At 46.6% G+C, this 15,501-nt stretch overlaps 1 protein-coding gene across 1 annotated transcript in view; it reads left to right on the top strand.

Annotated features, from left to right (window-relative positions):
* The window catches only part of LOC147705912 (inactive serine/threonine-protein kinase TEX14-like), a 722,788-nt gene extending 708,686 nt beyond the window's left edge, over nt 1-14,102 (top strand). The window contains exon 17 of the mRNA XM_086929575.1: nt 13,910-14,102. Within this exon, the coding sequence (XP_086785701.1) occupies nt 13,910-14,102 (193 nt within the window). The remainder of the gene's footprint in view (nt 1-13,909) is intronic.
* Nucleotides 14,103-15,501: the final 1,399 nt, after the last annotated feature.

The raw sequence follows: 15,501 nt of genomic DNA, 5'->3' as shown, positions 1-15,501 counted from the left end.
GTCCCCAGCTTTATGGCGTCATAGGAAGGTTGAGATATCCCCTTCCCCTACATCGCAATTGACTCGGGTACATTCTATGTTTCCGATGGTCTCTCCAGCGCCAAAGGAAGTAACTCCTTTGCCCCTGACCACTCTGCCCCCGGCTCCGGAGTCTCTTGGGCCGCAGCCAGAACCAGCCCTACGAACTTGGGCGGTTCCAGATCAGGCTGTTCCGTATCTGTATTAAGGCCACAGACAGGAACTCCCTCCTTCACTATCATTCTTTCCACCCCAGAGCACTCCGGGACAATTTGCTGGTTGGGCAATTCTTAAGATACCGGCGCAACTGTTCCTCCACTGAAACTTTTCTTGATCAATCCACTGAGTTAGTCACCAAACTCCAACAGCGGGAGTACCTAGTAAAGGTGATCAAACGTGCAAAGAAGAGGGCCCTCAATACACCGCGTGAAGCTTTATTGGAACGCAATGTGAAAGAAAAACAAACCTGCCTCCCAGTGGTGACGACATTTGATCCTCTTTCAACAAAGATAAGACAGAGCATAAGAAACACTGGTCCATATTGGATACCACCGCCGACAAAATGCCGGCGCCGCGTTTCGCTTTCAAGAGGGCGTCCAATCTACGAGACAAGTTGGTCCATACACGGTATCCCAATGCCGTCCAGGCAAGTACCATCCCTGCAGGACATTACCCATGTGGTAATTGTTCGGTATGTGGGTTAACATCAGCTACAAAAAGTGTGACGCTGCGTGGGGGCAGAACATGGTTTATCAACCGGTTTTGCAACTGTAACACAACAATGTGATTTACAGACTCAGGTGTGGTTGTGGTCTGTATTACATTGGTCTTACTACCCGCAAAGTGAAGATACGCGTGCAGGAACACCTTAGCACAATTAGAGCCAAAAAACTTACCACACGATTGGTGCAACATTTTCAGGTGTTTGGACATGACCCCAAAGATCTAAAATGGACTCTTTTAGAAAAAGTGGCGGGCGATACACACAATCTGGATAACATCCTGGCAAGAAAGGAAGCAAAATGGATATTCTCTGAGAAAGCGGACCAGGAGGGGTTAAATGAGAATATTGAGTGGAATAAAGTGAGCAGGCGATAAATCCATACTGGCACATATCATTCCATCAATATAACGGCCTGTATACATATTATTGCGACAGTGGTCCTGGTACTGGAATATGAGAAATGAAGTGTATTGATAGGTACTGACCAGTACACCGGCAACTTCCCTTACTGAACATTTAGGGAGTCCTTTGTGATAGGACAAAAACGCTAACTTCATAAATACTATGAGGATAAATTTGTTTTTGGGGCACTGCTTGACCTTCCGACTGCTAGAAATTTTTTAGACCTTTTTCTAACATATAAATAACTCCCTCATTGCCAGTTGTGTACTTTTTTTCTCCCAATTTTGGAAATTGCAACAATAAATTATCGGGCATTTGCTGGGCACAGGGGTTAGACTACATTGCAATCGTTGCAGACTTGAATGAGTATGACTACACACTGTGAGGGGCCCAGTTGTGAATCGACAGCGTAAACGGCACGTACCATCTAAGCCCATTCTAAGATGGTCGCACCGTGTTACGTGGTAGGCGGAGTCACGTACCCCACCGGCTACTTCCAGTTCCTCAGAGCTACGCTGTGTGAGGATCGTCGGAAGCGCCGGAGGGACTCGGCAGCAGTAAGAGAATGTGTCGGACTGAGTGTTGGAGTGAATGAGGGACCCCCGTCCACTAGCATACCTAAGAATGAATGGTGCCTGAGTTGGAATTAGACGGAGATACGTTCCACAAGCGTCATGGTTGTATGCTGGAGCGCGGTTCACGCGGTTGTCTACAGAAACGGCTGACAATAAGTAGCTCCATACTGACTTCACTTTGGGGTCATAGGCAGTATTACACTTGCTGACGTTTGTAGCCCGGTGAGTGAGATCGAGTACTCGATACTTGGTGACAGTAAACATGACGGCATTTTGTAATTCTGCAGTTAACGGAACGAGTGAGAAGGAGCATTGTTGTGACCTGACTCGCCAGCTGGCGTAGGGGGCCATAGGTGCTGTAGAGTGAATGCGAGCCATGGTACATTTCGAAATCGCCATGACCATGTGATTTTCTGCCTTATTTTTACCGATTTGTGCATGTAGGTGGCTGAGACAACTTCTAGCCATTACTGGACACGTGATCACGTGACACGGTGTTCAACAGAAGGGTGCCGGTACGTGCAGACTTGGCACCCTCAAGGTAAATACGATCAATTGGCATGTAGAAATGTGTGGTGCAATGGTATTGCCGTCAGGATACCCTTCTATTGAAGAGGTGTAGTACAATCCCTATAGTGCTCTGGGTTTTTATTCACACAGGTCCTGGTTCTATTGAGAAGACTGAGAATAGATAACCCCTCGAATGCCCTGATGAAATCGCTGAAAGTTGGAGCGATGAAACATGTCAGCTTCAGGATAAAATAATTATGGTATACAATTAACCATTTTTAAATGGCAGGTTTTGCAGCAACATAATAAAAACGAGTAGCCAGCAAAACCCTGCCCTGTTTTATTGGTTTGTCTGGTTAGGGGTTTGTTTATGTACACAACATTTCACATCAGTGTTTATATGGTTGTCACTGGTTTCTTTTCACCACTATTCTTGCGTGTGCACGATTATCTGTTTTTGTGCATTTCTGTCTTTTCACATAGAGAGAGTGGCCAGGGATGAGAAGTGGGTACGCCGGTAATTGCTAGCTGGGAACCCCCTCTGGTGTTACTACCGTGAGGCACTCTCTCTATTTTCTACACCTTTCTGGTTGTATTGAATGTGGACCTGTGTGTTTTTACAGTAAACAATCACGCATCTTGACCATAGGACCAGTGTTATTTTGACACATCCAGGGGATATATATTGATAAGAAGATATCAGACCCCGGTTTCTGGTCGTGTATATGGATGCGTTTTCGAATAGGTGAGGCTTCAGTTGATTAAATGGTTCCGTGTCCATACCCATCTTTTCCGGCTCCAGGTATGGATTCTTTGCATTTTTTTAATGAAATATATGCCATGTTTACCAGGGCAGTTAACACATCTGGCGCGCCTGGTGGCCCGTGGGACGGCTTTCTTTCAACATGGGCTTACCCCATCATTATGCCCAGGCACCCTTTGTGCCTTTCATGCCAATGACTCTGACTTGGCCTCCCACGACGCTTAGGTTCTCTACGCCGATCCCATCCCAGGAGGGAAGGATGGACTATTCTCGAGTGCCGCTATGCTCCGTTCTGGCGCGACTTTGTGTGGCAGCTCCAGCCATCCCAGAAGGGCCTCCATTGACGTCGGCTCCAAAGTCACTGACACCGCATCTGGTGCCACCGACACGGACAGCGAAGATATGATCAAGAAGGGAGTCACAGACGCTTCTGGAAGAGGAGAAATTCCAGGAGCAAAGGGGAGATACAGCATCCCATGCATGATTTTGTAGGGCTTCAGGAAGCTAGTGGGCTGGATACATCACCAAAGTGAGAACTCTCTTCTCCCAAAACTCTTCCTTCCCAGGAGGTTTTTTCTACCATTCTGTTATAAGAAAGGCTGCTGACCTTCTGGACTTATAGTTGCCCCCTACAGAGGTCAGATCAAAACTTCTGATGGAGGTTCGTCACTCCCCTTCCGTTCAAAGAAGCATTGACGGAACCCATTCTGGAAGTTAAGGAAGAGCATATGTCTGCCCCAGCGGTATCCAGAACTGTGGCAAGGTGATACAAAGTTGTACCTGGGGATCCAGCTTTTTTATCGACGCACACGTCACCCGAGAGTTTGGTGGTTCAAGCTTCCTGTTCCTAGAAACAATTCTCAAGTTCCTTTCCGTTCCCTCCGGGGGATAGGGGCTAAAACAAATGAGTGAGCTAAAAAGGTATTTTCATCGGCCATTGTGGCTTTAAAGTTGACTAATGCTACATGTCTGTTGGGACGCTACATCCATGCATTGGTGGACTCGGCTAAGGAAGCGTTTCCTAAACGGCTAGAAGCTGTCCAGGGCCTCTTCGCAGAGGTTCCATTGGACACTCAAGCTTCGACCAAGGCAGACTCAGTGACAGTGTTTTAAAGATAGTAGAGCTACCGTTAGATCTCTAGGTTTGCAATCTCAGCCTAGGGGGTTTGGATACCGAAGATTTCAGGGCTTTGGAAAGGCTGCTTCATTTTGGTTCGACAGCATCAGCAGCAACAGAACCCGCTGTATAGAGCATACAGAGGGAAGGGAAGAGGTTGTTTGCGAGGATCTGCTCGCCAACAAATCTCTTCCTCCTCGTCTCCTGTTCCCCCGACTGTCTCAGCAGGGAAGCAGTTCTAGATCCCCCATCTTAGAGCATGTTGGACCCGTGGGAGGTCGGTGTCCCATTTTCTACAAAATTGGAAATCTGTTACATCAGATCTTTGGGTTTGGATCTTGTAGAAAATGGGTATGCCCTTCCTTTCCGGGAGTTTGCTCCTCCTTATCCCCTCGTCAGGGTTGATGTTTGGAGGACCACCTCTTGCTCCTGCAACAAGAGGTTCTGTCCTTTCTACAGAAAGGTGCGATAGAGATTGTTCCAGAGCAGGAAAGTGGTCAGGGATGCTACTCCCGGTATTTCTTATCCCCAAAAAGGACTGGCGATCGGCTCCGATCCTAGACCTAAGGGTCTTGAGATTTTACCTCATACAGGAGAAATTCCAAGATGTTGACCCTGGCTCAGGTTTTACTCGTGCTGCAGCAGGACGACTGGATGGTGTTGATTGATTTACAGGATGTGTATCTACCCATTTCCATCCTGAAGTTGCATCGGAAGTATCTCAGTTTTACGGTGGGGTCTCAACACTATCAGTTTGCAGTCCTCCTATTCGGTCGTACATCCGCACCACAGGTCTTCACAAAGGTGATGGTGGTGGTAGCAGCGCATCTCAGAAGATTGGGAATTACTATTTTCCCCTAGCTGGATGATTGGCTGCTGAAGGCAAAGTCGCCAAAGATGGTGTTTCATCTTCTACACGTAACACAGCTGTTGTTCGACTTGGGTTTTTCGATAAATGTATCCAAATCACACCTGGTGTCCTTTCAGCACAACCTGTTCATAGGAGCAGTACTGGACACTACTGTGCTTTCCCACCTCCCCAGAGGATTCTAGACATCTAAGCTATGATTCCAATGTTTCAAGGTGGAGCGGCTGTTCCAGTCCTGAAGGTTCGGTGCCTGCACGGTCTGTTTGCTTCCTGCATTCTGTTGGTCAACCATGCACACTGGCACATGAGGGCACTCCAGTGGTGCCTCTGCAGGCAGTACTTTCCACAGAATGGGGATCTCAGGGAGGTAGTCAGGATCTCCAGAGACATTGCAGTGGAGCTGTTATGAAGGAGTGTTCTAGGTAACCTGTCTCAAGGGAAGCTGTTTCAACCGCCTTCTCCAGTGGCCATGATGATAAAGGATGCCTCCACTCTGGGTTGAGGTGCTCATCTGGGGAATCAGTAGATCAAGGGTCTTTGGTCTCCAAAGGAAAGATTGCTTCACATCAACATTCTAGGACTGTAGGCAATAAGTTTGGCTCTCAAGGCCTTTCTTCCCTTCCTTCACAGTCAGTCAGTTCAAGTCCTGATGAACATCACTACCTCAATGTGGTAGATAAACAAACAGGGAAGAGTAGGGTCATATCGTCCCTGCAGAGAGGCTCTGCAACTCTGGTCCTGGGCTCAGGACCATAAGATATGTGTGGCTGCAAATCATCTGGCTTGGGTACTGAATGTGCATGCCAACAGTCTTAGTCTGCAGTATTTGGCTAATCACGAGTGGCATCTTCATCCGGAGGTGGTCCATCACATTTTCAGAATGTAGGGGTTTCCCCAGTTTGACGTGTTTGCCACTCACTAGAATGCAAACTGCACGTCTTTCGGCAGTCTCCAGTATCAGATGCGGGGAGCATTGCGTGACACGTTTCAGTTAGATTGGGGCTCACAGCTTCATTACACATTCCTTCCCATACCCTTGATACCTCTGGTTCTGAGGAAGATTCACCAAGACTGGGCCCAAGTCATATTGATCGCCCTGGATTGGCCAAGAAGGGTGTGGTTCACAGACCTTCTTTGCTTCTCATCGCACACTCTGCTCCGTTTCCTTCTCAGGGTAGACCTCATCTCGCAATTGCAGGGGCAGGTTCTACACCCCCACCTCCAGAGTCTGCACCTTCAAGCCTGGAGATTTAACAGTACAACCTTAGTTCTTTCTCCCACTAGATTGGTGGATGTTATATTATCGTCCAGAAGACACTCCACGGAATCTGTCTATTCTATTAGGTGTGCCAAGTTTGTTAAATGGTGTGGAGAGGGATCAATTGATCCTTTGCAGGCTTATTTATCTGATATTCTGAGTTTTGCTCTTTCCTTGGCTCATCAGGGTTGTGCTGTAGCAACTGGTAAAGGCTACTTGTCTGTCTTGTCTACCTTTCTTTGTTTACCAGACCAACCCTCTTTTTTTAAGTCTCATATAGTCATGAGATTTGTTAAGGGTCTCACTAACACGTTTCCTCCCACTCCATTTATCATGCCTCAGTGGCATTTAAATGTAGTTCCTACTTTCCTGATGGGCTTTCTCTTTCAGCCTCTACATAGTTGTCCATTGAGGCATCTGTCATTTAAGACGATTTATCTGATTGCGATTACCTTGGCTAGGAGGGTTAGTGAACTTCTGGCTCCTAGTTCGAAGCCCCCTTTCACCTCTATTCATGCAGATAGATGGTTCTGCGGACCAGAGCTGCTTTCCTGCCTACAGTGGTCACTCCTTTCCTCCTAGGACAATCTATTACTCTACCCACTTTCTATCCTCTCCCTCACCCTTCTAAGGGGGAGAAGAGACTTCACCGCCTGGACCCTAAGAGGGCGGTCAGCTTCTACCTGGACAGGTCTAAGGACTTTAGTCAGGACAACCAACTCTTCATTGGATATGTGGGAAAAATGAAGGGCAAGGCTGTCTGCGAGCGAACGCTGTCACGGTTGATCATCCTCTGCATCAAGATATGCTACGCCATGGCAAAGAAGGAGCCTCCTGAAGGTATTCAAGCTCATTTCACCAGAGCTAAGTTTTCTTCTTCAGCTTTCTAGAGGTGTTCCTGTAGTAGACATTTGCAATTTCTCCACGCCAACGAGGACGACTTCACAGAACCATGGCTCTGCTCGCGACTTCGTGGACGTTACTGGAACCGTAAGAGCCTCGTCGGCGTGATGACGTCCGTTCCGTTTTTTCCGCGCCGTCGACGCTAACGGTTTTTCTAGGACTCTCCGTAGTTTCACTTGCTACTTTGTGTTTCTGTTTGTATTCTGTGCTTCTTCTTGTTTCCTTTTTGAGGATGTCGTCGAGGAAGTCCGGGTTCAAGCCCTGCAGGGTGTGCGGAGGACATATGTCCATTACAGATCCGCATGAAGATTGTGTCTGGTGCCTGTCGTCGGATCACAACATCAAGTGTTGTGCATGCTATAGGAAAATGAATCCGAAGGCGTTAAAGGAAAGAGAAGAAAAACTCTTCATGGTGAAGATGAGAAAGGAGAAAAGAGGTAGAAGAAGGTTGAGGTCTTGTTCCAGGTCGAGGTCAGACTTGAAGTCGACATCGGGACATGCTTCTAGAGCCAAGAAGAAGAAGAGGCATTCTTCAAAACGCCATTCTGATAAAGAGACTGCGCCGAAGTCGACCTCTCCTACTCATCGACGCCATAAGGACTTTGTGTCTCCTTCTCTCTCGAATCAGGCTTCTCCCGCAAGATCGGTTTCGCCTGCAGCTTCTACAGCTCGATCTCCGACACCGGTTCATTCACCGACTTCGTAACATTCTCCGGCTCCAGTGGAAGCGGTTCCTGTGCCGGATGAGCAGGCGACTCCATTGGCTCCGCCGTCGGCGCCAGCTGGCCTGAACACGGTAATGCCTACATCGGAATCTGTTCCGGGGGCCTATCCTCCTTTCCCTGGCCCGGGTCAAGATCCCTCGCATTATCTTAATGCTATGTACGAAGTTTTCCATAGAGCTATGTACCCCTCTGGAGCGCCTTTGGGTCCCATGGGTCCATTAGCGTTTAATCTGTGGGTTCCTCAGGCCTATCCCCAGGCCCCCTTCATGCCATTTCTTCCGGTGGCGCCGTCTTGGCATTACCCGGTGCCGAGGACATCAACGCCGTTTCCATCATCTCCGACGCCATCAGCTCGACCTCGATCGGCGCAGGCTGTGCCTCCAGATCCGTGTACGACGCCGGCTCCGGATCCATCGGAGTCAGTATTGGCTCTATCGACGCCGGTACCCAGAATGAGGTCTAGGAGAGAAGCTCAGCGGGTTCTTGAGGAACAGAGGTTCAGTTTGGAAGAAATGGAGGAAGGGGAGATTCATGAATCAGATGATTGTTTTGGAGAATTAAGGGAAGCAAGTGTTATTGATATGTCTCCAGAGTTGGAACTTTCGCCTACGTCTGATGCTCCTTCAAAGGATGTGGTTCCCTACCACACAGTAATAAAAAAGGCAGCAGAACTGTTAGATCTTCAGCTTCCCACTGCTGAATTTAAATCTAACATTTTGACAGAGGTTCTTCATTCGCCTTCTTCAGTAATGGAACCTCTACTGCCTTTTAATGAGGGGATCACTGAGCCTGTAATGGAGGTCTGGCGTAAGCCCTTTTAAGCTCCGGCTGTCTCTAGATCTGTTGCCAGGAGATACAGGGCGGCTTCAGGGGATCCAGACTTTTTAACATCCCATCCTTCTCCTGAGATCCTTGTGGTCCAAGCTGCCTGCTCAAAAAGATCTTCTGGTGCCTTTCCACAAGTTCCGGCTGACAGGGAATCGAAGAAACTCGACCAGTCTGCTAAAAAAGTGTTTTCTTCGGCAAGCATGGCCCTAAAGTCCACTAATGCCACCTGTCTTTTGTATCGCTATATCCATGCTATAATGGACTCGGCGAAACAACTTGCACCTAAGTTGTCTGAAGAAGACAGACAAAATGTTAATGAGGTTTTGCAAGATACTCAAGAGGCTGCACGTCAGGTCATACAAAGTGGTTTAGACACTGCTGACTCTGTTGCCAGAATCATGGGATCTTCTGTGGCTACTAGAAGAAGTTCATGGCTTAAATCATCAGAGTTCTCCCCAGATGTTCAGGCTACACTTTTGGACCGTCCTTTTGATGGTTCTGGACTTTTTGGTAAAAAAGCGGATGCAGCTTCAGAAAGGTTTAAAGACAGTAAGGTAACAGCCAAGTCTCTGGGTCTTCAGGCTCAATCTAGAGGCTCCTCATTCAGGAGGAACAGGGGTTTTGGGAGGTCGTCCTTTCGGACCTATAGACAGCCTCAGCAGCAGCAACAGCAGCAACAGCAGCAGCAAAACACCTTATACAAATCCTACAGGGGCAGGAAAAGAGGTCGCTCACGAGGCCGTCAGCCCTCCTCCTCCTCTTCCACTACCTCCCCTCCTCTTCCACAGCAAAGCAGCCCTAGATCCACCATTCTGGATCATGCTGGTCCTGTGGGTGGTCGGTTTACTCATTTTCTTCAAGATTGGGAATCGGTCACTACAGACTTTTGGGTTCTCAATCTTGTAGAGAATGGGTATGCTCTTCCCTTTCGGGAATTCCCTCCAAATTACCCTCCTTGCCAAGGGTCTTGCTTGGAGGATCACCTTCTTCTCCTGCAGGAAGAAGTGTTAACTTTACTAAAAAAGGGTGCAATAGAGGTGGTTCCTGAGCGGTAAAGGGGTCAGGGATGCTTCTCCCGGTATTTTCTGATTCCCAAGAAGGATGGCAGGTTACGTCCAATCCTGGATCTCAGGATCTTGAACCTCTTTCTGAAACAGGAGAAGTTCAAGTTCAACCTTGCGCAGGTTCTTCAAGCGTTGCGACAGGAAGATTGGATGGTGTTGATCGACTTGCAGGACGCGTATTTTCATATCCCGATCCTGAAGTCGCACAGGAGGTATCTCCGTTTCACTGTAGGGTCGCAACATTATCAGTTTGCGGTCCTCCCGTTTGGTCTTACTACTGAACCTCGAGTCTTCACCAAGGTGATGGCTGTGGTGGTAGCCCATCTCAGGAGGTTGTGGATTCCAGTTTTCCCCTATCTGGATGACTGGCTGATCAAAGCAGAGTCGCCAGAGAAGGTGCTTCATTATCTGCAGGTTACAACTCAGCTATTTTACAAATTGGGTTTCTCGATAAACGAGCGTAAGTCTCACCTGGTGCCCTCTCAGCACAACCTGTTCATAGGGGCAGTACTGGACACTAATGTTTGTCGAGCATTCCCTCCTCCACAAAGAATTTTCGACATTCAGGAAATGATTCCTTTGTTTTACTACGGAGCGGCCGTTCCAGTCCTAAAGGTCCTTCGCTTGCTCGGTCTGTTTGCTTCCTGCATTCTGTTGGTCGACCATGCACTATGGCACATGAGGGCGATCCAGTGGTGTCTCCGCAGGCAGTGGTATCAGCACAACGGAGATCTCAGGGAGTCTGTGAGGATCTCCAGAGAAGCTGCGGCAGATCTGTCTTGGTAGAGTGTGGAGGGCAATCTGTCTCAAGGAAAGCCCTTCCATCTACCCCCATCGTTGGCCACAGTTATCACGGATGCCTCCACTCTAGGGTGGGGTGCTCATCTGGGGGATCTGGAGATCAAGGGTCTTTGTTCTCCAGAAGAAAGGTTTCTTCACATCAACCTTCTAGAGTTGCGGGCGATACATTTGGCACTCAAGGCCTTCCTCTCTTCCCTTTGCTGTCAGTCGGTTCAAGTCCTGACGGACAACACTACTGCGATGTGATATGTCAACAAACAGGGAGGAGTGGACAGTCTCAGTCGGCAGTTCTCTGCGGACCACGAGTGGAGGCTTCATTCGGAGGTGGTTCTTCACGTCTTCCGGACATGGGGAACTCCTCTGGTGGACCTGTTTGCCACTCACGAGAACACTCACTGCCCGTCATTCTTCAGTTTCCAGTATCCATTACAGGGAGCGTTGGGGAACGCGTTTCAGTTGAGTTGGGACTCTCATCTCCTTTACTCGTTTCCTCCTATACCCTTGATTCCTTGGGTTCTGAGGAACATTCGCCAAGACCGGGCTCAAGTCATAAATATCGCCTCGGATTGGCCAAGAAGGGTGTGGTATACAGATCTTCTCCACCTCTCTTGTGCCCTCCGTCTCCATCTCAGATCAGACCTCCTCTCGCAGGGGCAGGTTCTACGCCCCCACCTCCAGAGCTTGCACCTTCATGCCTGGAGATTGAACGGGGCAACCTGAATTCTTTTTCTCTTTCTTCTGACATGGTGGACGTTATTTTGTCTGCCAGACATTCTCCACCAAGTCTATCTATTCCTATAGGTGGTCCAAATTTGTTCATTTTTGTGGGGAGAAGTCTATTGACCCTTTGGGGACTCGCTTATCCAACATCCTTCAATTTGCTGTACAAGACAGTTCGGACAGTGGACCACTCCTTTTTCAAAGCACCAACCCAAGTATTACCAAAATATTCAATCTTCAATAAACCAGTGTGCACTTTTCACATGCTCCCTGTCCCCAAAGTATATCCAAAACTTGGAAAAAAAATCTATATTTTTTCATAGATGAAAAAGCACCCCTGCGAGAGTACGTCTCCACTAGTCACGGGAGATTAATACGTCTTTGAAATGTCCTCTTATAAAGATGCTGAGTCGTGATATTATAAAGTTCAATGTTCCATTTAATAATCCACTCATAGACACCAGCCAACGCGTTTCGTTCTGTCACCAGAACTTCTTCAGGGCGCAATCGATTTTTCAAGGCGTGGGGTATTTTCAAACAATATTCCTTATCCAATGTTTTCTCGTATCGGCACGTTTTTATTATATTGGATATCCAGCTACGGTGGGCCCATATATTTAAGTACTTCCAAAGATTTCCAAATATCAATCTGGTTTTCTTATTGGTATCAAGCAAGGCATTAACCTCATATGTTTGAGAAGTGGTTCAACGCAGTCAAGTAGTCCCACCTCTTGTTTTTTTCTTTCAAAAACCCAAATGAATGTCTCCTTTTGGTAGTTACCTTTTGGGTCGATCCAGTTGTCACGAAACCTGCGTCACAGTATCCTGACACGTTGTCTGTCCGATACTCTCGGCTGTGTCAGCGTTTCTTTGCTTGTCAGACCAGCCGTCTTTGTTTAAATCGCCCATTGTTTTACGTTTCATTAAGGGCCTTACCAACAAATATCCACCCACTCCATGTATTGTGCCTCAATGGGACTTAAATCTTGTCTTATCCTACTTGATGGGTTCTCCCTTCGAGCACTTACTCAAGTGTCCCTTGAGACTATTGTTTCCGGATGCGGGAACCGAGATTCGTCAACTCCACGAGGAAGGCGCAATACTGCCTCGACCTCATTGAACTTGTACAACTCACAAGTTCAGAAACAACAAAAATAAGGGCACCGGCAAATCATCTGTTGCCGCCCTTTCCATTTCTAATAAACCACCCGATCAGGACCGGGTTGGAATTATCACCGGTCCCCTGACCCAGTCATTGACTAATTTTATCAGCCCTGAAGAGTCACAGCCATATGTTGTGATGAAACACGTGTCGGCTTGACTTGTATTTACAGTGGTTCCCAAGTGGGGAATACTGTGGATGAATAAAAATCTTTGAAAGACTATACGCTTTGTCCGGCTTATCCCTACTATCGCTATTCTAGGACAAACCAGTCTTCCTATATATATTGTGTGCTCTGGACATCTTGCATAAACCTAAAGACAAGGAGGTCCTTTGTCCTTCTTCCTTCTCAGAGGTTAAGGTTTTTCCTCTGGCCAAGAAGCACCAACTCAAATACTTTTCTCAAGAACCTATTGACCATTACTCTACCGTAACTAGTTGTGCGCCATTTTTCTGAACATTTAAAAAAACGTTTCGCTGATCTCTAAAAATCTACGAAGAATACCCGTGATAGAGAACTAAAGTTACAGCTTAGTGCCTTAACGAGCAACCTAAAATACCCTATGGAATATGGATAGAGACACATCCCAACAGACTGTGATTCCTGCAGTTAATTATTCAAATTAGATTTCATTTATTTTTAAACAAGTATTTCAAGCTGGATCACGTTGTGTCTATAGTCTGTATCTAAACTCAGTTACACCAGATATATATATAATTTGTGGTAAAAGGGAGGGAGCCTCCGAAGGGCTACAAGCATATTCAGCCTGATTTAGAGTTTGGCGGACTGGGTACTCCCCCACAAATGTGGCAGAGTAACCTAATTCAGTTCAACTATTAACCCTCCATTTTTCAGTCATGCACTCATACATGGCAAATCTCTAGTTACCTGTAAATCCATGTCTGCCTGAGCATATATGCTATGTAGTGTTCTGTACACTATATCCCAGTTGGTGAATAGTCTTTGGAGACTTTTACCCCTTGCACACAACAGGAAGTACTAAAGGTATACAGAATGATCAAGAATGAGATTGCTCAGTAGAGGAATAAAGGTGCTTCTCTACCTTTCTTCACCTCCGCTGTAGGTTGTACCTCTTCCCAGGAAAATACACTGTCCACTTGTCCCCATTCATTCCTTTCTGATATTTTGTACCTCTCTTCACTAATAAGAGGGTACGCTAATATTACACCTGTTGGTACATGGTCTAAGACTGTATGCTCCAAAATCACATTTAGATAAATTAGGAATACTGTGTACAACCTTTCTAAGAATATGCCACGTTGGTTTACTGATATGCCACTCTTTTGTTCTCTACTTAACTTAATTTTATGTTTGTTGGATTCATGATGTATTCATGATGTATGTTTTGTGTCAAAAGAAGAAACTGAATAGACAATCTGAAGGTTGGTTAAAAAGAAGAAATGCCCAGACCCATGACTAAATTAAGCTGTCTGTTTCCATCCCCTACAGACTAGATTTGATGCAGGAGATCATTGATGAGTTAGCTGGAGCCGGTGAACCATCCACTCTCACAGCCTTCTGGGGCCAGGATCATGTTGCTAGGAAGAAAAAACTAATTGGCCATGAAGTAATCGGGGGAGAAGAACAACAGGAGGCCCGTAAGTGTGTGAAAGCTGCCCCAGGAGGGTCTGAGATGTGGTGAGGCAACTAGCTGTTTCTAGGTTAGCTGTGAAGCATATGGACAATGTTAGACATGTAATTGCCCCTGATATGACCTAGAAGTACCTTAAGCAAAGTGTGCTAGGGAGATGTGCCAAGTCCTCCCATTGAGAGCCTATTGTGTAGTGAGCCATGCAGGCGCTTCCAGGCTGCTCTAGCAGCACCATGAGCAAAGTGAGGCTTGTAGGCATGCCCAGGTGGTCTGACCAAGGAAATCAGTTGTTCGGTCTTGTTAATACTACAAGAGTCTCTTAAAAGAAGAACAGTATTAGAAATCAAAATTTAAAGGAAAAAACCCTCACCAACCCTTAGTTGGCATGCTTCATCATCAGGTTCCTCCTTGCACCACTAACACCTTTGTTAGTGGTGTGGGCTACTACTCTCCAACAATTGGAGAGCAGCTCTTGAGAAGATGTTTACGTGGTTACACCAATGAAGGCTCTGTGGTGTAGGTGGTGGTGTGCAGAGTGTAAAAGATGAAAGAGAAAAATGGGAGATTGAAACTGCCTCTCTTCCAATTTTAATGACTGAACCGAGGAGCACAATTAAAAAGAAAGAAAAGAGGATATAACTTCACACAGTGTGATAATGGGTTAACATGTTTCTGCCAATACTACTGACCCTACAAGTAGGTTTGTGCCACACTGTACTTTCATACGGAACCTGCATATGTTTTTGCATTCTATTATTTCCTGGGAATTAGTCTGAACATCCTAGACAAGATCAAACAACAATGCCCCTTATTATTCTCTCTGGTTAGGCACTAGCACCCAGACATAACACAAGAGCTCAGCTGCTGTTAATGAGCAGATATGTCTTGTCCTATAAAAGAGTACAAGAGAGTAGGAAACACACATGGAGTGAGAGTTGAGACAAGATACTACGTCAGCTGAGATGTTGAAATCCACCTATGTATGCTAAGATACGGGGTCTGCCACTAATCCCAGAGATCTTTGATATATAAACATTTAGCTTCAGTGGAGGGGGGATAAGCTACTCTGTCTTATATCATGACTGGGCTTTTTGCAGACTATGGTTCAATAGCCATGCTAACTGTGTTTCTGATAAGTATTTGTTTTCTAATTGTGGCACGAATACTGCATTTTAGGACACAATAGTTTGAACAAACACTCTAAACTTCCTTTATGTCTTATATTTATCTTATTGTGGACGGATACGAGTGAGAGAGTAAAAGGGTGTATTCTGTTACTGAGATCCCTGAGAGGGTCAAGAGTGTTGTGTTCTGGGGTGCCAATTCACCTGTTTCTCAGGTAAAGTTAGGTGGGAAAGTGAGGCACTACAGCTAATCAGACTCAGGCTCATAGGTACTGAGGTGTTATGGTGACTCCGTCTCTACATGCTGATGCTCTATGGTCCCAACC

Source organism: Lissotriton vulgaris, chromosome 7 (genome assembly GCF_964263255.1).
Source record: "Lissotriton vulgaris chromosome 7, aLisVul1.2, whole genome shotgun sequence".
In the NCBI taxonomy this organism is placed as follows: Eukaryota; Metazoa; Chordata; class Amphibia; order Caudata; family Salamandridae; genus Lissotriton; species Lissotriton vulgaris.
Note: the sequence above shows the minus strand (reverse complement) of the source record. Positions and strands in the feature narration are given on the sequence as shown.